This window comes from Lytechinus variegatus, chromosome 4, assembly GCF_018143015.1.
Source record: "Lytechinus variegatus isolate NC3 chromosome 4, Lvar_3.0, whole genome shotgun sequence".
In the NCBI taxonomy this organism is placed as follows: domain Eukaryota; kingdom Metazoa; phylum Echinodermata; class Echinoidea; order Temnopleuroida; family Toxopneustidae; genus Lytechinus; species Lytechinus variegatus.
In genome coordinates this window covers 64,679,412-64,707,003 of record NC_054743.1, presented here as the reverse complement: position 1 = coordinate 64,707,003, position 27,592 = coordinate 64,679,412, and the positions used below count along the sequence as shown (strand labels likewise).

At 37.2% G+C, this 27,592-nt stretch overlaps 1 protein-coding gene across 1 annotated transcript; it reads left to right on the top strand.

Moving 5' to 3' along the window:
• Positions 1–1,411: 1,411 nt before the first annotated feature.
• On the top strand, positions 1,412–23,614 carry LOC121414538 (1-acyl-sn-glycerol-3-phosphate acyltransferase gamma-like). The gene is made up of 9 exons (XM_041607747.1): positions 1,412–1,441; positions 3,559–3,766; positions 5,501–5,670; positions 8,292–8,453; positions 12,024–12,177; positions 17,365–17,467; positions 19,443–19,521; positions 21,857–22,070; positions 22,688–23,614. Exons 2-9 carry the CDS (start codon positions 3,589–3,591, stop codon positions 22,828–22,830), a joined length of 1,203 nt encoding a protein of 400 aa, XP_041463681.1. The 5' UTR covers positions 1,412–1,441; positions 3,559–3,588; the 3' UTR covers positions 22,831–23,614.
• The last annotated feature ends 3,978 nt before the right edge of the window (positions 23,615–27,592 follow it).

Genomic DNA, 27,592 nt, shown 5'->3' with positions numbered 1-27,592 from the left:
GAGATCAAGGGCCCAGCTGAGGATGGGAGAGAGGGGTAGAGAGGGTTGATAGAAGAGAGAGATGAAAAGAAGGGAAAGAAAGAGGATATGTCAACAAAGAACACTAAATTATTTTTTCAATTTACATCTCCCTGTAAAACTTGGATACAGTCCGATACTTCCTGTCATGATAATGATAGATTGGCTGGAAAAAGAATCATCGCTGCCCAAAACTATTTTGTAAAGGTTTAGAGATTTTATAAATGATTAAAGCTTGTCAGCAAGAGAAGTGGAATTTGTATATTTCGGAAAGATCCCTATAATATATTATATCCAATTGTTTTATTCATTTCATTATTATTTCATTATTATTATTTTTTTTTTGGGGGGGAGGGCATGCTTTAGTCTCAATCTAGGAGCCCCCTCCAACCGTGAAGAGGCTGATTTTGTATGACAAACTAGGAAACTGAGCGAGAAAAAAATGTGCTATGGTACGTACACAAAAGGAGGAGCTATAGAATGCACATTTCCTTTTCTGACCACTCTACTATTCCCACCCTTCCCTGTGTTTTGTTTTGTATGCCCGGGGGCCACTTCCATTCACGAGTGGATACCATGCGCGACCATGGGGTCTCAATTTCCATGTTCTGAAAATAAGTATCGGCGTGTGAAACCATACCCTTAACAAGTATTGGAAACAAAACGATACTCTTGGCAAATATTCCCTGAAATGAACCCCTAAAGAACAGGAATGTTTTGTTGTTACGGGTCCTTCGGTCGTCGGCTTTACCTTATTTGGTTTAGTACGAACCCACCTTCTACACCTCGCGCAAATAGAACTAAACACGTAGTGTTGGAGCAAAAAGGACATCCTTTATAAAACATTTTAATTTTGTTTAATCATCCCCGCAAATTCGACCCTAAACACGTAATTTTCCTAGCGAAATAGATACCTTTTTCATTATTTTTGTGTTTTTGACACCCTTATCACGTGTACGTAACGTGCCCTTTCGTGAAAAGGACATCCTTTTTACGTGTTTTTTTGGTCGCGCATGGTATCCACCCATCAATGTAAGTGCCCCCCCCCCCCAGGTTTTTATGTTCCTTTTTGATACAGACCCTTTATTCATGTTCATTTCTTTCTCTAGCTGTCTTTTATCGATCTCTTCTCCCTTTTTTTTTGGGGGGGGGTATCTTCAATGGCTCCTACAGGCCTATGTACATCAGATCAAATTTCTAACCCTTCCTTATTATTTGTATTGTTGATACCAAAGGTTGATACTCCCGTGGCAGTGCTCCTTTCTCAAATGTCGCCCAAGGCCCAACCCCCAACCCCGCCCACCCCCCTCCCCCCAAAAAAGCGATTCCGTTTATATTGCCGTGTAAATCGTAGCGGGCGTTCTTCACATCACGTTGGCAGCTAGCTAGCAGGGCCGTAGTTTCACGAGTCCGATAGTGCCAGGTAAATACACTAAAGTCTAAAAATCAAATTTTAAAATGTTATAGTATTTCTAATTGTGATTTTAGATTTGAATTACTCAGTTAGGAGGCATACAAGCTATTGTTAACTGCTCAATGAATAAAATCATCATTTTGATCTCTGAGAGTGTGGGAAATTCCGTTGCTGTTTGAATCTCTTGCGTGCGGGATTCGCATAAATCCAGGCGGCCAACTCTGGCGTGGTGCACCAGTTGTAGTGCGGTGTCGAGTTATGCGAGAAGCTGCGCTGCTTAATTCTGCTACATCATTCATAGCTGCGCTGCCTTAATTTCTATGCACTTCACAAATTCATGTTGATGTTTTTGTGAATCTTATGAATGATTGATAAGTGTTAAAATTATCTGAGACTTGATTTAGCTTTTAGTTTTAGCTAGAGTCGAGTCAAAATTAAGACAAACAATACTGCGATTTTCCCTGGGGAACCCGTTTGTTGAACAAAGTTCGCCGGCAAAGCCAAGCAAGGGGATGGGGAAAGTGTCCAGTATGAAAGATACACAGGAAAAGTTCGCCGGTGAAAAGGCCAATATGAAAACTCACCAGTGAACTTCTCCACTTTCAATGATGTCAGATATAAATTTCATATCCCTGAGGCTGAGGCCTGAAATGCCGTGAAGATGAACCAAGATTCTGCACGATGATAAAGCGGATTGCTGATCAATCAAAGTTATACTTTGTTTAAATGTATTTTCAAGCATCTTTTACATGCTCAAATGCACTGAAAATATTGAAAATACTCTGCGTTTTGTTTTGTTTTGCTTATAATCTTTCCAAAATATGTTGTATTTTTAACCCTTTTGTCGACACCTTTTGTAATCGATAAGAAGAGAGTTTACAATTTTCTTTAAGTTCGTTGTATTTACGTGCCGAGCATGTTCAGCTTGGCTTGGGCTAACGAGTAACGTTGCTATATTGCGATGTCGGAAAAAAAAAAATAGCCTGCTTTCGCCTGAACAAAACGGACGTTGACTTTTGCCGGGGAAGAGATGTTAGTGCAAAAGGTCACATTTTTCTCTTTGCCGGGGAAGTGAGGAATGTGTGCAGGAGAAGTTCGCCAGCGAAAATCGCCGGGGAAAAAGGGAAGAAGCCAGTATGAAAGGGGTATTAGACTTAAGTCAGTAGAGGCGCTGGTCCCAAAATTGGGATGGTCCCAGAAAACCAGGATATATATATCCTCATAAACCAAGACAAATCATATCTTAATAAATTGATATTGTTCTTGTTTATTGAGAATTTTTTTCACTTATCCCTGCGGGACATAGACAGCAGTTACGAGGAATGAGAGTGCTAAAAACAGATTCAGTTTTCTGTCTGTTTTTCACGACTTCTCATCTTTCAATAATCTTCTTATGAAACCTGATATGTTTACATTGACTAGCGCACTTGATTGATGTCGGCACTTGACAGGTGAATGAACTTTCCTAGATTTCTTTTGTGGAGAAATCTTTGAAAATTTAGACAGTCCCTGTAAACTGGGATGATCACAATTTTCTGACCAGTGCCTCTACTAAAGGATTCTGGAATTGAAAATTACAAGACAAGCATTGCCATTGGCAAGTAGAGTATTTTGTCGATGATAATTGTTGGTAGCTGTTGCAGTAGGAAACCTCCCCCTAAATTTATATTAATTTTTGCATAGATTTGTTTCCACTATCTAATTAATCAATCTGAATTTTAGCTGCATTAGGTATTGGGCATGTTGCTTGTTGAGAACAGCTCTTGATTGTTTTGGTTTTGGACTGGACATCATTCAAAGTTTCTTTTCGGTGTATAGGGCCTTGAATGATGCGAGCGATCAAAATTCATTAAAACGTGCAACTAAATGTTTGTGCCCTGCAGATCTGCATTGTAAGGCAAAGTCTGACCACAAGTAGGCTATATCAGGATCAAGGGAAAACATTTTACCTTCCTCTATTAAAGTAATACAATAAGGGATCACAGCCATGCTGTGTCATGGTGGCACTGACAGCAACAGCAAAGGGCTGTCAGTAGTCAATAGACTGAGCAAACATACTTTGTCTTATTTCATAATTTATAATTCCAATGACTGACCAAGGCTTATTTTTCCTTCACTTCTCATAGTGCTTTCCTCTGCCACCTGTACCTTCAACAATGGGCCTAGTATCTTCCATCAAGAGTTCTGGCCTGGTCCACATCTGGTTCTTCTGCCTCTTTGTGATAAGTGCCCTCATTGTCACGACGTGCCAATGCTTCACCCTGGTTTTATGGCCGATCAGCAAGAGGTTATACAGGGAAGCCAATGGCCTCATTATCGCTTTGATGTGGCATGGTAAGGAACTTCAATGAAGAATTTGTCTTTGATTGATACATTCTCAAACAGAAAGCCTTTCTGGAAGGTCACTTTAAGTGGAAAATTGAAGTATACTTGCCCCAAGAATAATAATTACAGCAATACATGTACATGAACATTTATGTCACACAATAAAAACGTAGATGAGAATACAAGAACCATTGTAATTCAGTCCGACCTCTCTTATCCGGCCTCCTCTTATCCGGATCTCTCTTTTATCTGGACACACACTAGCCAAGATTTTTTTTTCCAATTCAATCTAGTATGTTGGAAACTCAAGGACTACTCAAACTCACTTTGATTACATATATTTTTCAAAATAGTCTACCTACAACCACATTTTTCATGAAATTATCTCACCCAAATCACTGAAAGAACTTAGACAGGATAATTTTCTAGTAAATCAGGGTGCAGCGCGAACATTTCATCACGTTCTCTTTTTATTTCCTGTGGGAAAAAACAACACATGTCTCGCTAGCTAGTGCTACATTGTAGGCCTCAATACGAACAGCACCAAACTATCATGTTTGAGCCTACAGTCAGTATAATAATGGCTGACATTGCGAAGCTATGATACCCACCGCGATGATCCAATTGTAAAACTTAGTTTCATCAAGTCATTCTCTTTCTTTCGCGGTACATGTACGCTTGATGTATACCTCAATTATTCTTATAGCAGGTAAATTATCCAATAGTTTTGGCCATCAATCAATTTCATTTCCGTAAAAACACCACATATAATTTGCATTGACACTGCAATGAATACTGTCTGCACGCCCACTACAAAAGATTATGTGTAGCTACCGTCGTTGGGGAGGCAGCTGTGTGTAATAATATTGGGTCTCCCAGATTTGGATAAATCCCTTATCCGGATCGGTGCTGAACCCAATGTGTCAGGATAAGAGAGGTCGGATTGTAATATGAATTTATATTTTGCTATAGAAATAATCTATTCTTAGGTGCACCGTTATTTTTACCCTGGAGCTGCCGGTTCCAGTGCTGTGTATTCAAGGAATTATCCATTCTTGGTACCCATTTGTCTCACCTGGGTTGAGTGCAGCACAATGGTAAATTTCTTGCTGAAGGAAATCATGCCATGGCTGGATTTCAAACCCATGACTCTCAAGACATAATGTCAGAACCACTCGACCATGATGTCTTCGATCTTCAGATCGTGGAGAAGCGATCATATAGTGTGTTGCAAGAGACCTGGTTGCAGCTGATTGCAAACCTATGTGTTAAGGCCACCGCTCACCTTACGACTGGTCTGTGACCCGATTTTGCAATAGAACACAGTAGAACTGATGCTAATATTGAGACATGGAATATCGTACTGTGTAATGTTTTACATGTAAATCAACCTAAGAATACCTATGTTCAAATCTATGACTATGCTATCATGCTTAGAATAAAAGCAAATTAAATATCAAATCGTAATGACGTCATTGCAATTGTACGATTAGCTACGATTTGAAATTACATTGTAATTTGACCTTCTTCAAAATAAAGGTTTGCGATCATCCAAAATTTTTATATCAGTATGAATTCTTACAGTTAAATCAAAACTCAAATTAAAAGAGACTTTTCATTCATATTTTTAGAAAGTGACACACATGCGATTGGTTCCAAACTGGGATCGTGGATCAGTCATAACGTATGCAGTGGCCGTTAGAGTGCTCAGGAATGTAATCTCTGTATTGTGTCTTTTATTAGAGCCGTTGTGGCTGATTGACTACTGGTCTGGATCGGAGGTCCATCTCTACATCAAAGATGAGGAACTGGACCTGATAGGAAAGGAGCACGTAGTCCTGATCTTGAATCACAGACAAGACGTGGACTGGCTCGTCACCTGGCAAATAGCAGAAAGGTGTAATGTACTTAGGGTGAGTTCTTATTCCTTTGGTTTAAAGGTCAAGTTCACCTCAGAAAAATGTTGATTTGAATCAATAGAGAAAAATCAGACGAGCACAATGCTGAAAATATCATCAAAGTTGGATGTAAAATAAGAAAGTTATGACATTTCAAAGTTTCGCTTATTTTTAACAAAATAGTTATATGAACGAGCCAGTTACATCAAAATGAGAGAGTCGATGATGTCACTCACTCACTATTTCTTTTGTTTTTTATTGTTTGAATTATGAAATATTTCAATTTTTACGAATTTGATGATTAGGACCTCCTTGCCTGAAGCACAAACTGTTAAAATAATAGAATTGAACGTGTTCAGGGAGGAATGAAACTTCATTTCACATGACAATGAAGCGAAAATAAAAATATTTTATACAATGAAATACAAAAAGAAATAGTGATTGAGTGATGTCATCAGTTCCCTCATTTGCATACCGACCGAGATGTGCATATAACTGTTGTTTTTAAATGAAGCAAAACTTTAGAATGTCATAACTTTCTTATTTTACATCCGATTTCGATGAAATTTTCAGTGTTATGCTTGTTGAATTTTTCTCTTTTTATTCAAATCAAGTTTTTGTTGGGGTGGACTTGTCCTTTAACAAATCACAGAACTGTTCCTGAGATGACCCCACAGTTCAAATGGTAGTGAATGTTGTATTGTGACTGCAATGGTAAATGTTCTACTCTAGAGCTTGTTTAATATTGTGTTTAAACTTCAAGCAATCATTCTCACCCCAGGGTCGTGATTTTCAAAGTAGACTGGCTTGTTACCTGGCATATGCATGCAGCTTAATAGAGTTATGTGCTTAGAGTGAGTTCTTATTCCTTGTGTTCACATCGTGTATAAAGGGGCTTTCGCAGTTGCTCATGCGATCGTTTGTGATCATTTGGTCACAATATACAGAATTGCAACTGTTGTAAGCAGTTGCACCACCAATTGTGTAAGGGGCTTTAACCCTTTTCTCCTAAGAATTGTGACTTTACAAAAATGTTGGCAAAGTCTATGGGAATTACCGATTTGTGGTCCATGGGTAAAATTACAGTTCCATTGAGGTAATTTTTCACAGATATCCAAAGTACATGTATTGTTGTAAATGCTTTTATAATCACAAACAAGAAATACTTAAAAGGTAGGTTTTGAAATGCAATTCTGCAGAACCAAGATTGCTGAAAATAGTCTGAACACAACAGAGATCTCAGTCATTATGACACAATTGAATTGCTCCGCTGTTGGTTCAGATTTACATTGCCTTATTGCATACACCAGGTGGGTGTTTCATAAAGCTGTTCGTAAGTTAAGAGCGACTTTAAGAATGACTGGTGATGCTTTCTTGTGGTAAATGGCATACAACCAAAATGTTCATTGGCGATGGTTTACGCGTAAGAAAGGATCACCAGTCGTTCTTAAAGTCGCTCTTAACTTAAGAACAGCTTTATGAAACACCCACCAGGTTGGCTTTTATTTCCTGTGTTAAACTTTGCATTACTTTGGCAGTGACCTGTTTTGGTGTGCATGTATTAAGGAGAGTGAGCATTGATGAAAATTTGCTTGAACATTGTCGTAGTAATAACGATTTGTGTTAATAATTTAATTTGTAATTCATATGTGATTCTAGATTCAGAAATCATTTCAACTTGCTATAAATCTTTCATTTCATTATTCTTCAAGGAAATAGATACTTGAATTAAAAAGAAACACATTCATTTCGTCTCATTTCCTTCTCTTTTTTTTTAGTGAAAGTTACACTTTGCAAAGGTTGTGATACATTTCTGTTACGGCTGTTGCTGTATTGTTCACCTAATCCACAAGGAATTTCCTTGTATAAACTTTAATCCTCATTAGATAATCTCCGGTCATACTAGAATGTTTTACTTTCAGCGAATGCAGGCATACCTTTGGCAAGCTGGTTTTTTTTATTATCTATTTCTTGGTCAAGAATTGCCATGGATTAATGCAATTTGTTGTATATTAAGAAATCGGTTGACATTATAAAATGGCTTGCCATATGAATGTTTGTTTTTTAAAATATCCCGGTGTGAAGTCCCTTTGATTTCATGTCTCAAATACAATATGATATTCTATAAATGGCTGTAGACATACTATTGCCTTGGCTTTTACACCACCCCCTGATCAGATGCTCTAACATTCAAGAATTTTTTCATATCAGGTATTACTCCTGGGTAGAGGGTGGCAAATGTAGATACACACCTTGCCAAGGGACGCAATTGCTTTGAATCCTGGACCTTGTGCTTACAAGTTCTGAGAATTATCCACTGAGCCACAACTTCTCTAAAAACAAGGTCCCAGGTTCACATCCTTCTGCAGCACTCTCATCCTCCTGCAGCACTCGCATCCTCCTGCAGCACTCGCATCCTCTGACAAGGCGTTTCTATTCATGTGCCACTCTCCACCCAGGTGTAGTAAATGGGAACCCAGTACATGGAAGAAATTCCTTGAATGCTTGAGTGTCTGATCAGAGTAAATGCGCTAAACCTGGGGTAATAATATGCTGCGCTTAGAAACATTGTATTAAGTGCTACATAAATGTTGAATATTATTATTATAAAAACTATTTTCTCTCTCTTTTTATAGGGGGCAAAGAGTCTGATGAAGAATGAGCTGAAGTATGTGCCTTTCTTTGGTTGGTCTTTCTACCTCACTGAGCAGCTTTTCGTCAACAGAGATTACGCTAAAGATAAAACATCCCTGGTGAACCATTTTAAGAACATCACAACATTCCACTATCCATGTGTTGTAAGTATTTCAGAATGCCACATTTTATTGTTTTTTTAATTTTTTTGTGTACGTATGGTGAAAAGCAGTGCTAGTATCAAAATTGTATACTTTTTTATATCCAATGCAAAGAGATACCCTGATAGCTGGCACAACGATTTGTATATCAGTAGCAGTGTATGAGAAAATAATCCAGAGTTGGAATATTATTAGTGGTTGATTTGGTAACAGATTCAATTTTTTTGTGGCTGTACAGCCCAGACCTTCATTTTTGAGGAGCGCGATTGTGCCGGGGCTCCTACCACGCTCCTAAAAAAAGTTTTTTATACATTTTTTTTCATAGTTTTTTAGTTACGGTATATTTATGTCACAAAAATAGACCCACCCTGATATGCTTGCCAGTTGGCCAGGTACTTGTACTTGATGATCAATGCTGAATTGTGAAAATCATTTTCATAGAGGCCAGTGTAAAGAGGCTATCTTTAAAAGGGGGTCAGGTTGATGTCATGAGTTATGTTGTGTCAATAGATTCAACAAAGTATTACATGGTCTGTGAAGTTCTCGGCTGATCCGAGAAGAAATCATACGTTTTATGGAGTGTTCAGGAGTGTCAACCCTGGTGAGGTAAATGGTTACCTGGCAGAAATTAATTCCTTGAAGTGCACGTGAGCTGTAAATAATTACGGCCGGTGGGAATTGTATTCCTTGAAGGGATGAATTCCTTGAAGTGTGTGTGTGCTGTAAATACATGTACATGTAATTACAGCCGCCAAAACCTGGAGTAATAATATTCAAATCATTTGGAAGCACATGTCATAATGTGATACACTGTAAAAGAGCTTTATTATTATTATCATTATTATTTGGTGGTGATTTTTTTTTTACCTGATTGCTAAGAAAGCATGAATGCTTGTAAGCAAGCAACCAGAGGACCGACGGCTTAAGGTCCTCTCTGAAGGACCTGGTACTGAGAATTAATGCCTTACCAAAGGGCACTAGCGCACCAAGTGGGAATCGAACCCGGGTCACCGGAATACAAATCCCCTGCTCTGCTGACTGAGCTATCGCGCTTCCTCATACTCAAGATATATTATTATTGTCATTATTATTATTGTGTCTAGAGATTGTTCTTTGCCACAATTTATTTTACCAAGAGTGTAGCAAGAGTGTAGCACAAATTCAGGATGCTTTTAAATCAATACAAGGATGAATGGAACTTTTGAACACAATGGCCTGAATCCTAAAACTCTAGTTTAATTAGTCTAAAGTTCTGGCTTGGCTATGGAAACTGAATTAGACTCAAATCTCTCTTATTTAGAACAATTTTATTTCATTTTATGAACTCATTTGAAATGATGTTCAAATCATTCACAGCTGTCTGGAATAGCAGAGCTGCCAAGTAGTACCGATTTTCAGTATTTAGTACTGAAAAGTGAGAAGAATACTGATAGTTTCATGTAAAATACTGATTTCTAAAGTTTCAGTTGTATGTGTGGTCCTATGGTATTTTTTGGAAAATACTGATTTCCTCACCGAAATACTGATTTTCTGCTTCAAAAATACTGAAATGTTCCTTTTCAGGTTGGCAGCTCTGGAATAGTTTTCCGAACCATTATTGTAATGAGCATATTAACATATTAAAGATACTGTATGCAAAATTGTGATATTTATTTCAGCTTCCCATAATTCTAGCTCAGACTTATGACCTTGGCCTATAAAGTTGAACTGGATGTAGAGTTCAGGCCAGTATATCCTGAGTAGCTGTGGCTACAGTACAGTACATTATGTGCATTGTGTTTTCAGTGTAGTAGGCTAAGAAATGATGCAATCGTACTTTGGTCTCCTATTGTCTGAATTTATCTTCCTATTGCACTTCAGATAAAGATTCTTATCCTCACAAATTTGATTGGAATTCCTGTATCTTGCACTGTGGATATACATGTTGAGCTAACTTGTATTGATTTGACCTATTTTTTCTTGAATATTAAAGGTCAATTTCATGGTTTGAAATCTGGCAATGCTCCTCAAGTTTTCACGTCATGAAATATTAATCTCCTACGATCTGACCTATATTGAGGGAGGGGAGGGGCGGGGATAATTACATTACATGTACAATATTGACTTTAAAGGTAAATGCTAGTTTTGGTAAAGATATCAAAATGAGTTCGTACAGAATCCAATGAAATTACCACCAAAGTGTCTGTTTATATAAATAAAACGCATGTGCCAAAGGATTCTGGAATAAATTGTGTAATTGCTGAGAAATCAGCAAATAAGCACAGGATTCGGGTAGGGCGTCGGGCCCGACGCTCTAAGCAATAATTATACATTGTCCCACGTGCGCTTATCTGTGTTGGGGATCTTCGGTGTGAACATTTTTCATCGTAGATTTCAAGATTTCACAAAGTTCAGTTAATGTAACTGTACCAGATCTAGATCCTCGATGATATACTGACAATTAAGCCTTGTTTTACAGACTTTCTCATGAAATCAGTGTTTACTGCAACTACTGGAATTTCTCTTTAATAGCTGGTGTGGGGATACACTAGATTTCCCAACCATTTTGAATTTCGAGGAATGAATGTGCTGTTTCTTCCATACTGGGCCCTATCTTACAAAGAGTTACGATTGATCCAATCAATTGCAACTCTATGGAAATCCATCAGTGTCATAATTTTTTCTACAGGAAATGTGCACAATGTCTTTTGTAAACAAAGAGAAGCACGGTGAATTTTCAAGACAACGATGAATGCATGAATATACATCATAGCTAGAAAATATTTTGAACAAACATGCATAACAGATATTGACATTGCTGGCTGTCCATAGTTGCGATCGATCGGATCAATCGCAACTATTTGTAAGACGGGGCCCAGATCTCTTATTTCAATATACTAGTACTGTAGTTTTCCTTTTTCTCCCCTGTTTTTGTTTTTTGTAGCAAAATCATAACCATTTTCCAGTTAAATGGGTTGGGAGTTTTGGGATAAATATTGACTAAGCTAAGATCACATTGTCTGAGTAGTGTGGGCAATATTTCTGATTTCTTGATTACATAATTATGTTTCTATTTTTCTATGCAGAGAGGGGGCAAGGGGTACATGTACATATGCACTGGGGTTCCACAATCATGGGGGCTGGGGACATAAAAATGTACATGTACAAGTGAAATAAGGCAGAAAAGACTTGTAAGTGTGAACACCCCCCCAAAAAAAAAATACTTATCTCCTCTTTTTTTTTTTACAAATTGCAAGATATTGTAGAATGTGACAGACTATTGCCCTTATACTTTACAGATTGTCTGCAGAGAAAATGTTTTACTGGTATAGAAGAGGGCAGTATGACAGAATATTGCCCTCTGCATATTGCAATATCTACAGAGAAGCCTTTGAAAGGGGTACTCTAGCAAATGTTGCCCTCTCTGAGGTTTTGGATCCAGAATAGCATGCAAAACAGCCAGTTATTTTGCAGCTGAAGTTACTTATTTCATCATATGATATTATCTTCAAACAAAGGAAACGTGCCTTATATTTTTTAGTCCCCATGCAACTCCAACTTGAATACGCATCTGTTTTCCCCCCTTCCATGTAGACATTGATCTTCTGTGAGGGAACCCGTTTCACAGAGGAGAAGTACAAGAAAAGCCAGGCGTTTGCGAAAGAAAAGGGACTCCCAGGCCTTAAACACCATCTCATGCCAAGAACAAAGGGCTTCAATCTATGCATGCAGACTTATAAAGGAAAAGGTGAGGTGAAGAAGGAAGTTGGACTCCAATTCTATTCAATTCCATTAAATACTACTACTACTACTGCTACTGCTGCTGCTACTACTACTACTGCTGCTGCTGCTGCTACTACTGCTACTGCTACTACTACTACTACTACTACTACTACTACTACTCTACTACTTCTACTACTACTACTACGACCACCACCACCACCACCACCACTGCTACTACTAGTACTACTACTACTCCTACTACTACTACTACTACCACTACTGCTACTACTACTTCTACTACTACTACTACTACTACTACTACTGCTGCTGCTGCTGCTGCTGCTACTACTACTACTACTACTACTACTACTACTACTACTGCTACTACTACTACTACTACTACTACTACTACTACTACTGCTGCTGCTGCTGCTACTACTACTACTACTACTACTACTACTACTATTACTACTGCTGCTGCTGCTGCTACTACTACTACTACTACTACTACTACTACTACTACTACTACTACTACTGCTACTACTACTACTACTACTACTACTACTACTACTACTACTACTGCTACTACTACTACTACTACTACTACTACTACTACTACTACTACTATTACTACTGCTGCTGCTGCTGCTGCTGCTGCTGCTACTACTACTACTACTACCACTACTACTACTACTACTACTACTACTACTACTACTTCTACTATTGCTACTACTACTACTACTGCTGTTGCTGCTATTACTACTACTACTTCTACTACTTCTAATACTACTATTACTACTATTACTACTACTACTATTGCTACTACTAGTAGTACTGCTACTTATAATAATGATAATAATAATAATCAGTTTTATCACAGTGCATACCACATAGCTAAAAAAGCATGTCCCTATGCACTTTATATGAAATGATAGAAAAAAAAGTATAAACTAAGAAATGAAATTACAGAGAAGTTGAAGAAAGTTTGGCACCAAGTTCATTGCATGTTAAATGGACACCTTGTTTTATAGAGAAGTCTTGAACTTATCTTAAAGTCATGTATATTTTGGATATGGGTAGGAAGGGCATTCCATGAAATGGTGGAAGCATGTAAAAATGAGTGCTCACCACAAGTTTTGGTATAACGGGAGGAACACTAAACTATTGCACTGTGCTTGAGTAGGCAAAATTCAATTTATTTTTTTGTGTAAGTTAGTTTGTATATATAAGGAAATTTTGAATGCTGAAATTAATGTTGTAAGTTAGAGCAATTACGGGATCGGAGTTCGGTTCGGAAGTTTTGATCCTAAAATCGGAATCGGTTCGGATATCGGATCGGAATATATTCAAAAACAAAAAAAAAAACACATTAAAATTTGTATGTGGCCGGCGCATGGACAAATGCGGCACGCTACACTGATGGCAGAATTTGTTTTGATCTCCGACAAAAGCGGAGGAAGAAGATGATGAGTTGTTTTGATCTCCGACATAATCGGAGGAAGGAAAATAAGATAATGACGTTCCAGCGCGCGACACTACCGCCGATCAACGATAGGCCTCTTCTAACATCATCGTGGTGATGGCGGAGTCCGTCGTGAACTTTTAGAGGCCGCATTACTTACCGAAAAAGACGCATTATTATCCAAAGTTGTTTACCATGATATTCACCTTCTCTACAACATCGTAGTGATGGCGGAGGTAATCGTAAACTCTTAAAGGTCGCATGACCTCCCGAAAAAGACGCATTATTATCAAGAGTTGTTTACCATGATATTCACCTTCTCTACAACATTGTAGTGAAAGCGGAGGTAATCGTAAACTCATAAAGGTCGCATGACCTCCCGAAAAAGACGCACTATTATCCAAAGTTGTTTACCATGATTTTCTAATTCTCTACAACATTGTAGTGAAAGCGGAGGTAATCGTAAACTCTTAAAGGTCGCATGACCTCCCGAAAAAGACGCATTATTATCCAGAGTTGTTTACCGTGATATTCACCTTCTCTACAACATCGTAGTGATAGCGGAGGTAATCGTAAACTCTTAAAGGTCGCATGACCTCCCGAAAAAGACGCATTATTATCAAGAGTTGTTTATCGTGATATTCACCTTCTCTACAACATCGTAGTGATGGCGGAGGTAATCGTAAACTCATAAAGGTCGCATGACCTCCCGAAAAGGACGCATTATTATCCAGAGTTGTTTACCATGATAATTCAACTTCTCTAAATCATCGTAGTGATAGCGGAGGTAATCGTAAACTCTTAGAGGACGTATAGTCAGATAGTTGTAAATATTACCGCGCATGTCAGCGTGTTCAACTAAATCTTATTTGCCTCCGCTTAAGATCAAAACATATCGACTTTTCGTTGTTTTTCCTCCTCCATTTTTGTCGGAGATCAAAACAATTTATCACCAATTATCATCATCATCGTTTTGTTCTTCCACAATTATGTCGGAGATCAAAACAAATCATAATCTTCTCTCCACCTGCCTTTCCGCTAATATCGGAGATAAAAACAAATCATAATTTTCTTCCCCCTTGTCTTCTTTTCCTTCCACCGCTTTTGTCTGAGATCAAAACAAATCACCACAGGGACTCAGTTTTATAATTATGAGGGGAGCAATAAATAGCTCTCCTAGATCATTTAAGGAGAGCGGTAGAGGAGCACTGCAAAAAGCTCTTCTTCATCATACAAGGGGAGCTTTTTGTCCAATTAACAAAACAGATGGAGGTAAGGATCATTGAGGAAATGTATGTACTATAAAGTTACAATCAACAACCAAAGTATTTGTAATCGTTTTACAATGTTTTGTAATTAGATTGTGTGTTATCAAAACCTGTTTGAGTTAGGTTTTGACTTTGGCTTAAATTTAAGTAACTAACAATTTTTTTTTCAGGGGCTCCATTTTAAATTTTTTTGGCAAATTTCGGGGGCTACTTTTGCATTTCGGGGGCTCTTTTTAAATGCTACTTTTTGTATTTTGAGGAATACCTGTTCACTTATTAATGAATTATTACTTTTTGTTCAATATTGTATGATTTTTAAAGTTATTTTTCATGCTTAGAATCTTGGATGTGGGTGTGTGTGGGTGAGTGCGTGTGTGTGTGACTGTGAGTTGGACTTGGATATACCTGTTCACTTATTAATGAATTATTACTTTTTGTTCAATATTGTATGATTTTTAAAGTTATTTTTCATGCTTAGAATCTTGGATGTGGGTGTGTGTGGGTGAGTGCGTGTGTGTGTGACTTGATACCTGTTCACTTATTAATGAATTATTACTTTTTGTTCAATATTGTATGATTTTAAAGTTATTTTTCATGCTTAGAATCTTGGATGTGGGTGTGTGTGGGTGAGTGCGTGTGTGACTTGATACCTGTTCACTTATTAATGAATTATTACTTTTTATTCAATATTTTTTTATTTTTAAAGTTATTTTCATGCTTAGAATCTTGGATGTGGGTGTGTGTGGGTGGATGTGGGTGTGTGTGGGTGAGTGCGTGTGTGTGTGTGACTGTGAGTTGGACTTGGATATAAATGAATTCAATATCTAATTTCTACTCCATCTATTCCAGTACAAATACCCTGTACTCAGCCATGTACATGTAATAAAGGCCCACATCCCCTAACTTTTCCTGAAGTTCTTTGAAAACGCAGATCTCCATGAAAATTTAATTTCTCTATTGGGGAGTCTAAATTCGGTGAGAATGTATTCATTAAGAACTTAAATATACATGACAATGAAGAAATCATCAAACTTTATTGGCAGTTTTGAATAATATTCATGAAATGTAAACTCTGTCTGAAACAGAAAATCACCATCATTGAGGCCTTTACTGAGTGAATTGTCCCCCAGAGCTCTGGCAGAGACAGAGCTCTAACTGGCTAGCTAGTAAAAGCGCCAATGCGTGAGCTGGGCCGCCAGCCTTGTAAAATAGATGGAGCTTTGTTTGATGATTTATTGTCTGATATAATACCTCATCCCTTAGAAAAAGAAAATAAATGATTTTTTAGTCATAATTAATAAATAAGGTAACTTATTTTGAAAGTTAATAGGCCTAAGCCGTTTTGAAAAGCAAAGCCGAATGACAACTCACCAATGCTAGGTTACAAGTCGCAGGGATTTATTTCCTGTGTAATTCGAATTATTTAATCACAGAATCGTGATATCTGTAGGGGAAACATGTGCATTCGAAATTGCACATGGTGGTAGTCATAATGGACCCCTATACATGCAACTGTTTCCCGACCGTTGCATTGATTTTTTTTTCCGTACTTGGTACCATGTGTATGGAAATACGTGGTACAGAAAAAATAACGCAACGTCGGCATTTGAAACTGCGCTACTCGCGCTATTTTTAAGGATTATTCATGACTTTGAGTGTTGGTTTTTGGATTATTTTAAATGGTAAGCAGAGCTCGAGCATATTGAGTTGATATTCACTCGGCAATAAGCATGATTTGGGGTGATTTCAAGGGCGACTTTAGGCATTTCCGCGCAGGTCAACGATCGCGAGGCGCGCTATTAATCGCGCTACCAAAAATGGATTAAGGCGCGCATGTAGCGCGCGATCGCTCTCGCGCGCCTTAAAATCGAATCCCTGTCACCAGCGCATTTTGACGGCAAACATGTCGCCACGTGTTGTTTTTTTGTCTTGTTATGTTTTGGTTTTTCCGATCCGATTTTTTCCCCACTGGTCAAAAATCGGAGTTCAGAAAATGTAGCAAAAAGGGGAAAATCGGATTGGATCGGGAATTGGAATAAAAATCGGTTACAGCATTAGCTGAAATCATTTTGTTGATATCAGCATGAAACAAAAATGATTTTTCTTCTTCTTCTTCCGGGTGTAGTACAGACCTCTGGGTAGAGTATTTTCGTACTTTGTGCAGTGCTGAAAAACTAGTGTGCCATGCTGCATTGCCAAACTTCAGTAATATGCTTAAGAGGTTAAAGGTGTATGTACATATTAGGTAAAAGTGCTCCTTGTGCAAGTAAAAACTAACTCCCTTTCCATCTAAGCCTGGCGCAGCGTTATCCCGTCCAGCTGCCTCTTAAACTGTTCCAGAGAAGAAGCAGATGTTACACTGGCAGGGAGCTGGTTCCAATGGCGTACAACACCAGGAAAGAAGGAGGTCTCCCGTTATTGATTTGATATTGAATATGCTTAAAAAAGTTTCTTATTACATTTTTTTCTGTTCGCCTTTCAGTTTCACATATTGTTGACGCAACGATAGCTTATAAAGATGGTGCTAAATCCTCGCTGTATGATCTTCTTTGTGGAAAGAAATTTGAATACCATGTATACGGCAGGTCAGTATGTCCTGTTTACTTATCATTGATGGGCTGTTGAAACCTGATGGCCTGTATTCTGTAGTCAAGAATTATGGAAAGCCAAAACTGTCAAAACTTTGTTGATAGGCCTATTGGACGGTTAGAGGGTGTGTGTCTTGTGATGTTGACCCTGACAGCGATGGGCCATTTTTGGTCACATGAGTGACAGAAATTATGACAAATCGTGACTTTAATTCCATCTAGTTATAATAAATCTATTTTTTTTAGAGAGATTTATGACTAATTATGATGATTTTGAAAGTCTGAATTTCATTTTGAAATGCAAAGGAATTTTGAAATGAAATTAAACTTTCAAAATCATGTTTCTGTGTGAAGTCACACATGTGACCCTCTTCTGTTGACCTCTGACCTTGAACCTACATATTGGAGACAGAAAAAAATATTTCCAAGTGATAGCTGTCTGAACATGTTAATGTTATAACTTTTAACTACTAAATCTCTAAAAAAATATTAAGATTTATTAATAAAGTAAAGATTTGTCGTAATTTCGGTCACAAACCTAATCAAGAATGGCCCAGATGATGATTGTGATGATGATGACGATGATGGTGATGACGACGATGATGGTGATGATGATGATGATGATGGCAATGATGATGGTGATGATGATGATGGTTAAGGTAACATGATGATTGATGATGATGATTATTTTTTTCTTATTTTCTAAAATTTTACTCTCTTTATACCAGTTGTTTGCTATCCGTCATTTTGTATATTTTATTAACTTGTTGTATTTTCAACCAAATTTATTCTTTTGCAATATGTATTGCTCTCTTCAGTATTAAAAAAAATGTATATGATCATATTGACTTCCAATGAAATTGCATTTATCGACTGATTAAGCCACCTTGCAAAAAATTCTATTGATAAAACAATACATATGTAATTGTGGCCTCGCTGAAAAACAGCCATCTGGCTGACTTCTAATGTTTAATATCATTGATAAATCAAACTCAAGTCTGGATCCAACAAAGCATATTCACACCTGGTGGGTGTTTCATAAAGCTTTTCGTAAAGTTACGAACAACTGGAACATGTTCTTAGGTCATAACTCAATTAGACAGTGATATCACATAGCACAAGAAAGGATCACCAGTTGTGCGTAAAGTTGTTCGTATCTTACGAACAGCTTTATGAAACACCCACCAGGTGGGTGTTTCATAAAGCTGCTCGTAAAGTTACGCCCAACTTTACGAACGACTGGAGCATGTTCTTATGTCCTAAATGAATGACATAGGGATGTATCATCTAGCACAAGAAGGGATCACCAGTTGTGCATAAAGTCATTCTTATCTTACGAACGGCTTTATGAAACACCCACCTGAACAATCAGGAAAATACTCATAAAATCATAAGACCTTGTTTCAGGGCAGACATTTCATACAAAGCTATGCACGACTAAAAATGTTGTGACAACTTTACACATATATCAGTGATCTTTTTTATGCTAAATGAGATCTACCCAATAGTTTCCTGTTTTAACATGATTGGAGTGAACATTCTGTAGAGTTTTCCTCAAAGCTTGACAAATACTTGTAAATAGAATGTGTTTGTTAGAAATGTGAACAATTTTTTTTTTAAATAGCAAGAATTTTTATCCACGGAGATCAGATTTCAGTCTACTATACATTATTGAGAATCTGCTCAACCCCAAGAAAGAGTTTTAAATACATGTACCTTTCAAACAGCTTTATGAAACATCTCCCAGATATTTTTGGTTTTCACTTCAAAATGAGCATGCTATTGATTGAATTTCTACTCTAACCATACCTACCAGATATCCAGGGGTGCTACCTATGATGAATAACACATGCAGCACCTCTGAGGCAAAGCTTGGGGTGGGGGGGCTTCAAGGGTGTTTCAACCCTGCCTCCCAGGGCCATGTCTTGCAAGTCTTGATCATCAAATATTTGTCATTCTTTTGTTTTCACAGGGTTTTACCTCTTGACGAGGTACCTACCGATTCAGACGAAGCAACTGCTGAATATTGCCATGAATTATATAGGAAAAAGGTAAGAAAAATATTTTCAAAATCGGGGGGGGGGGGGGGGGGGGCAGCCAACAAGTTACGCAGGGACAGATGGCGATTCGCCCCAAATTTTTAGAAATAATCCATGTACATGTATTTGGGGTTGCATGACATTTGCTCCGATGGAAAATCTACATCAGCCATTTTCATTATTTTATTTATTATTATTAATCATTATTACTTTTGTTGAAGCTCCAAATTTCTTGTTGAGAATCTGCTCCACTATCTAACATACGAAATAGTGTGGTGGATGTGGAGGGGGGGGGGGGTGCAGGACCACCTGAAGCATGGTTTCGATCCCCAACGGGGTCAAATATAATATAGGAATGGAACCTTGTGCCTTCTGCTTGGCGCTCAGCATTTAGATTGGAGAAGGGTCATAATGGAATGCAGGGCCGCTGCAGTTCCCTAACCGAAATGGCTACCCTGATTGAATAAAAACGTAATTATTCAATTCAATTCAATTTATTCAAATTCCATTCAATAAAAAAACACAAGATACAATATCAGAAAAATACATAATTGATAAGAAAGCAATTAAACATACATGAATACAAAATGAAATTTGGGAGACTGCAAAAGACCGAAAGGTCTTGACGAGGCAGACCCTGAGTGCCATCATGGCGATATATATATTGACATATTAAAAATGAGGACATGAAGGGATTATGATTATTATCATCATTAAAAGCACTATTTACAAATCTATGTTCACACATGTACGTAGTCTTTGTACCAATCGTAAATAAATACATCAAGAATAGAATAAATGAGAAGAAGAACACCATCAAACCTCCATAATAGGGGTTATTGAATGCTAGATTACACAAATCAGAGGAAATCAATAAGCATTTAAATTTCAAATAGATTTTTTATTTTCCCTTTGTAATAAAAAAAAATAATGATCAAACCTCGATTCCAGATTAATAGTAGATCAAACAGTTATTTTCTCGTGTTTTTTTCTATGCCGGCTACCATGAACCACTCTGCAAGGCTCGGTGCGTCACAAGTGGCTCGCCCGCCACCATTTGAGAATTCCCTGATCTACATGTTAAGCCAAACATACCGGTACCACCTAGTCCCCAGAACTAAATAAACCCTAATCCTTATCTTTGCATTATTCTTAAACAAATGCTCTATTAAATTACAATCCTAACTCCATGCCCCCTGAGTTATTAAGTCATGAGCAAATGTCGCAAGAGCAAATGTGGTGTCACCGTATGTGGATGTAAAAGAGTGTAGGGGCTGATTTCATAAGAAATTCCATCTACTGTATATCATTGTAGCTTCTATGGAAACCTAGATTATTATTGGCTTGTAAGCCATGTTACGATGGTGGTTGCCATTATTGCAAAGTTACAGCTATTGTAACTCTTTATAAAACAAGCCCATGATATTAGAAATACAAACAGTCAAAGCACCTTCCCTTAAAGAGATAATCATTATTTTCTCTCACAGGATACTATAAATCATTATCTTATATTTATCCTCAATATTATGTTTTTGACCATGATTCATACCTTTACCTTTGTTTACTGTATACCGGTACGTAGCACCTCGAGTGATGATTCATCAAACAGTATCCATTAGGAATACTTCTCATTTCATATTGAAGCCCAGCTAAAGCTTTGATAGAGGGTCAGTGTTGGGAATTATAATCAATTATCATCTACTATCATCCAAACTTATATATGTGTAGTAGTCTTGAATCTGTTTTCTTAACTAATAATAATACTTGTGGCATATTTACCCACGGTAGCCACTTCAGTTCCGAAAATTGTTCTCCCAGCTGGCCCTGCTATTATTATTACCCCCGCTTTGGCACGGCTACCTTGTTCGGTTGTTCAAGCATTCAAGGAATTTCTTCCTACCAGGTACCCATTCTCACCTGGGTCAAGTGCGGCACAATGTGGATAAATTTCTTGCTGAAGAAAACTAATGTAAACCATGGCTGGGATTCGAACCCACGATCCTCTGTTTCAAAGTCTGAAGATTAATCCACTAGGCCACAACGCTCCACGTTACTGCTGACTCTCTGTGGAATTTCGAATTATAAAATCTCAGATATCTAGCACTTTGAAATGGGAATTTTATAAAAACAAACAGAAAATCATGCGTATATTTTATTTGTATCAGTCACTCGATAAAATATTATGTTGATGAAAATTAGCAAAATTTATCTTGTAAAACACGCTTTCATTTCATTTTCATGCATATCTAGTGAAAAAAATGAGTTAGAATAATCAGAGATGCATTTAGGGGATATACCATAGCCAAAGACAGGCTTTTAACCTCAAACTTCACTTTGATCTCCACAGGACGAGACATTCCAGTACTTCTTGGACCACAACACGTTTGAAGGGTACGATCCCGAGAGGGGGCACAAGTTTTTACCCCCTTCCCCCACTCCTAAGTACGTGATGATATTTTGGTTCACGGTGTTAGGAATTCCTCTTATTTACTACGCCTTTGTCACGCTTCTCTCCGGCTCAACTCTCCTAATCCTTCTTGTGGCTGGTGCCGTCTATGGAGGTGAGGATTTAGTGACCGGGGGGTGTGTGTTTCCCAAAGATTTAAGGATGACTTAGAGTCGCAGTTAAATGCCAATGCCTACATGATATGCAGCGCGCAGTCTTATTGATCAATACGCAGAAGTGCGCGTCCTCTTGGCATGATCGACCAATGCGTCATGTTTAAATTTTTTTTCATCTGCAAAAGCAGTGTGCATTTTAGCTTGCATGCACCTTTAGCGCCGCAATGAACAAGTGCGCCATGCATTTTATTATGAAATACACTTTTTTAAGGGAAAAATGCACTTTTTTATCACAGAATACAATTTTTCATTCCCAGAGGTTGGTAAGTCTGGAATTTAATTCTAAAGAAGGATGAAACTTGAACTATGTTGGGGGATAGGTCAGTAGGGGTTGGGTTGATTAAATAGAAAACATTATTTGGTAATTATACACCTGTTGGTGTATAATTTGATAAAATAACCCTCCTTGATTTTGACTTGATAATTTGTTTGGGCAGTAAAGAGAATTTTGAAACAATGATAGGCCTTGGGGTGGCAATTGTAAGTGTTTCCAGTTATGGGAATTTTTATCCTTCTCTATCTCATTGTTTCTCTATTCTTGATTTATATCCTGCAGTGTTTACCTACACCAAGTCTATCATCAACGTCACGGTAGCATCCAAAGGCTCTGCTTACGGTAGCACCAAGGCCAGCGGGAGTCAAGGGGTTAAGAACGGCTCGGTGGACACCAGCAGTAAAGTGGAGAAGAAGGAGAATTAATGCTTCAACTCTCACAAGAACAACGCCCACAAGAATAGTCACAACAGTGTCAACTATGGTAAAGTGCCACTTGGTCTACATCCGCTTCGTCTTCTTTCTGTTAAGGCCTCATCCCACATGGTCATTCTGTTTCATCTACTTTCATCTACTACCAGTCCTACCAACCATTTTGTCTTGTTGCCATTGAGCACATCAATCATGTTGTTTAATTTTTTTGTTAGGCTATACCCATTTGGTCTAATAGCCACTTGGTCTAACATCAATTGGTCTATATGATTAGGTGACTAACTTCATTTTACAACGTAAGAAAATTAGACCAACTGGATATTTAATAGACTAAATGACAATTAGACCATCTGTATTTTACCAAGTTTAATGTAGACTGAATGTTGGTGAAATAACATTGATTGTAGACCTGGTGGCATGTGGTCTCAAAAGAGGTTTCAATTGTACCGTGGTAACAAAACCTTGGACTACGCTGGTTTCTGGTATTATCATAGGGGCGCCCTTTGCAATTCATAATTGGACATTTCATAGTGTACATGATGAAATAAATGTAATTTATATACACTATTCTGCATGATCCATGGTTATGTACCATGGTATGATTGAAACCTCTTTCGAGAATAAGGGCCAATAGGTTTAGTCCATGTGGCATTAGACTGTCGGAGAACTAGACCATCTTGTAGACCAATATTATACAGATGTTGCCTACCTAGAGTTTGAATATAACATTTAATAATAATAATAGTAATAATATGCAACATTTATATAGCGCTTAATACTAATGTTTCTAAGCACTGCATACTATTTCCTCTCCCCGACGGAGTTATATTTTTCCCAAGGGATTATATTTTGCCCGAAGCGCGCAGCGCTGAGGGAACTTATTCTCCCGGGGGAAAAATATAACTTCGGAGGGGAAGTGAAATGTTGTTTATTAAAACGACAGACCAGGCAATATCTGTTATATTATATAGTGTATACATGTACCTGTGGATTCGCCATCAGAGATTGCATTCATCATCTGGCTCCAACCAGAAATTCTTGCTAAAGCTCTGATCCATCTATGTCATGATAGAATTTTCTTTGAAAATACATCAAGCGCGTTCTTCATGCAATCTACGCGTTTACACTAGCGTGTACATCATTACACAAATTGTAAGCAGCGAGTGACATCGCCTTAGTGAATATAACACCGCAATTGACAATACAATGCAGTTATGTTCACTGAGGTGACGTCAAAACCTAGAATATAACAAATGCGATCCTCGCAGCTACGGTCACGTGATGGCATATTGACCTATCATTGATTCGAATCTACATTACCTATGTAATATAAGCATATTTTACACAGAAGTGGTGAGCAATCTAGCTTTTCCAGAAAATCCTTTTAAAAGGAGACAAGAGTCACTCTGAAAAAAAAAACGATACCATGCCACACAATCAATACACTAGGCTCCAATTCACCAATCCACAAAATTGGTGCTACAACTCTTGATGAAAAACAGTAATATTCAATCCATCGAGCTTTGAGAGCGGAGTTTATCAGTGAAGTCTGATTAAAATTATGTTAAAAGTGAAAATTGAAATAAGTTTTGGGTAACCTTTTGCTAATGTTTTCTCAGGTATGCAATATGTGTTGCCATAGCCAAAGGTATGGATACCTTATAATATTAGAAGTATGTAGTAAGGATGTAATTTGTATACATCGGGAATAGGTACTTTCCTGCGGTGTTAGTTGAAAAAAATATAATTTAAGTCGAAAACTACGCTAAAATTGAGGAATCTATGATCATATTTTGCACATATTTCTTACCCTGAATAAAAGTTAATTCAATCATTAGAAACTCCAAATTGGCAATGTGATGAAACAACAAAGTCACTGTTTAAAAATAAGCATGTAAATTGGCAACTTTTCATAATACTTGCTATTATCGTCCGTTTTGAAGTTTGACTCATTACTTTAAAAAAGCTGTACCTTTAAAGATTAATGCGAGACTACATATAATTTTTTTTATAGAAATGATGTCTCACCTTAATTCCCTATATCAGGCAATGTCACTATGTGCAGGTCCTATCATGTTGGGATATAAGTAGATTTAACTGTATTGTTTTTAACTTCATTATCAAACCATGTTTTAATTTCTTTTGTTGCTAATATGAACTAATAAAGACTATATGAAATATGTAAGCTAGCAAATCTATTTTAAACATTAATGAAGGATACTGAATTTTATCAGATTTATACAATTTTAAGAGGGCTATTATGATAAGATTTTACTTCCCTTTTTGTTTCTTTTATATTTCATTTTAACATACTATATAACTCTAATGGTTTTAATAATACTTCTTTTCATATTCATCACACTCAGGTCAGAACTAAAAATAGATTAAAAAAGAAATGATCGAAAAACACAAAAGACTAGTTATAATGTTCAATCAACGATCAACTGTTTGAATGTATTGGCACTATCAGTTCAAAGTGATGATTTTTTATAAGAAAATAGCAAACTATTTTATTTTTAGAATGTAAGAAGAAAATTATGGATTTCTACATCTGTCACAGTACTGTAAAATGCTTTTGATAAACATATGTAGTATGACCCCACATTCCTTGCCCTGAAATGTTGATATTTTTATTTGCATAAGCAAGCTTGGCCGATGACTTTTTCGGAGGTAAACTGGGTTTGCTTCCCCCCAAAGATGACTATAATAAAGGCATTTATAATCGTGCTTTTCACTTAATTCGATGTCAAAAAATAATGATCAAATCCCCCATGAAATCATGTGCCCAGCTGACTTTAATAAATGTATAAGCCCTGTTTTCATATTTCCAAGATCAAGTTTTCTGTAAGATATGCAATATAATTTCAACCAAAGTTCATGTATAAATAATAAGTGATGATTGTGCAGTGAATTTGTTTGTATGATTTTTTTTTTATAAATGCAATCTACCTCTAAAGTGAGTAAAAAAAAAAATAATTAAACAGACATAATTAAAATGTGCTGGTTGAGGGCCCAATCACAAATTTGAATATGATTTCTCTACAAGTTTTGACGACTTCGCAAGACAACCGAATGATCGTCTACTCTAAATTTGAATTTGTTTTAAAATTGGGGAAAAGCTATTAATGAAATGTTTTATTTGTGAGACTGTCTATCTTTCGAGTATGAGGGGAATCTCACTTGAGTTTTTTTTTCTGTTTTCCTTTTATAGCCAGGTTTGAGGAGGCTTTTGTATTGTAACTTTGGTCTTGGTGGTAAATGGGCTTGTAATTTTATTGTGCCATAAAAAATTGTTTGAAGTGTCAAGTGTGATATGAAGTGCCATCCGTGAAGAAATTTTCATGAGCAGTGTCTACCCAAGTTTGAGTGGAATTGAACTAAGGAGTGAAATTGAGGAAGCAAATCTGTAAGAGTGAAAAATAAGTGTGCATCTGCATCTAGTTCATATTGAATTGAATAATTATTTTGGAAAGTATACATGTGTATGGATGCATCTGGTTAAATGTTTTATGGTAGGCCTACACGTATGTGTATGCCAAGATCAGAAGAATGGAGAGTTCTATTTAAATGAATTAGTGATTTACTGAAGAAAAAAAATATTTGACCAAATTACCTTGCACCCTTTGTTAGGCATCTTGAAAGAAAAAGTCAAACAGTAAGTAAACATGGTTTTAATCTGAAATTATTATTTTGACATGAGCCTGTTGGTTTTTTTTTTTACGCAAGAAGTAATAACTTTTGAGTGCCACTGATGTAGACTTTTAAATAATTGCTTGTTTTCCATTGTATATGACAATCTGGATATTTCAATTGTGGTGTTGACCAAATCTTATAATAGAGCATTTGTGTCTTTTTGATTGTTGATGCTAGCTGTGTATTTTCATTTGAATAATGTATTGTCATGTCCAATACTGTTATGTCCGGGTAAAGTTTAAGGGCAAGGTTAAAGATATATGAATGAAGTTGCAGTAATTGCCTTTTTCATGAGAAAATCTGTACAACCAAACTTAATTCTCACTATATCATTGTACCTCTAGATCTGGTATAGTTACGTAACTATACTTTATGAAATCATGAAATCTAAGCTGAAATGTATCACACTGAAGATTACCAACACAGATAAGCACATATGGGGCAGTGCATTGTTATTGTTATAAAAATAGTATACTCAACATCTGTCTTGAATGCCATGCTTATTTTCCTAATTTCTCAGCTTTTACACAATTTTTACTAGAATCCTTAAGTACATATTGTTTATTCATTCATATATACATACATGTGCATGTACTAATAATTCAGAGCTACCAAGTCTCACGCATTGTGCGTGAGACTCACGCATTCAGGGTCCGTCTCACGATCTCACGCATGGCACCGATTTTTCTCACGCATTGGGACCCGACAGAAAAAATAGAGAAAAAGTAGCATTATTCGCTAGATTATACGACTGGCCGGCCGCCTTCGCGTCTAGCCCGGCACGTGAGACGAATCGAGAGTGCAGTCAGCATGGTCAGCGCACAGCTAGTACGTGATACGATGAATCGCGTGCGTGCATCGCATGGTTTTGTAGTATGGATCGATATCATGATGAAGCCCATATCTCATGCGCGCGCGTTGCGCGCGCGCCTTTTGGCAACGTACGAGTGTAAGTACTGGCCGCGCGCGCAGAGACGCCGAGTCATGAAAATCTCACGCATAACATTTTTTTGAACTTGGCATCTCTGATAATTTGGTTATCAGTTTATTTGATTCTGTGTGA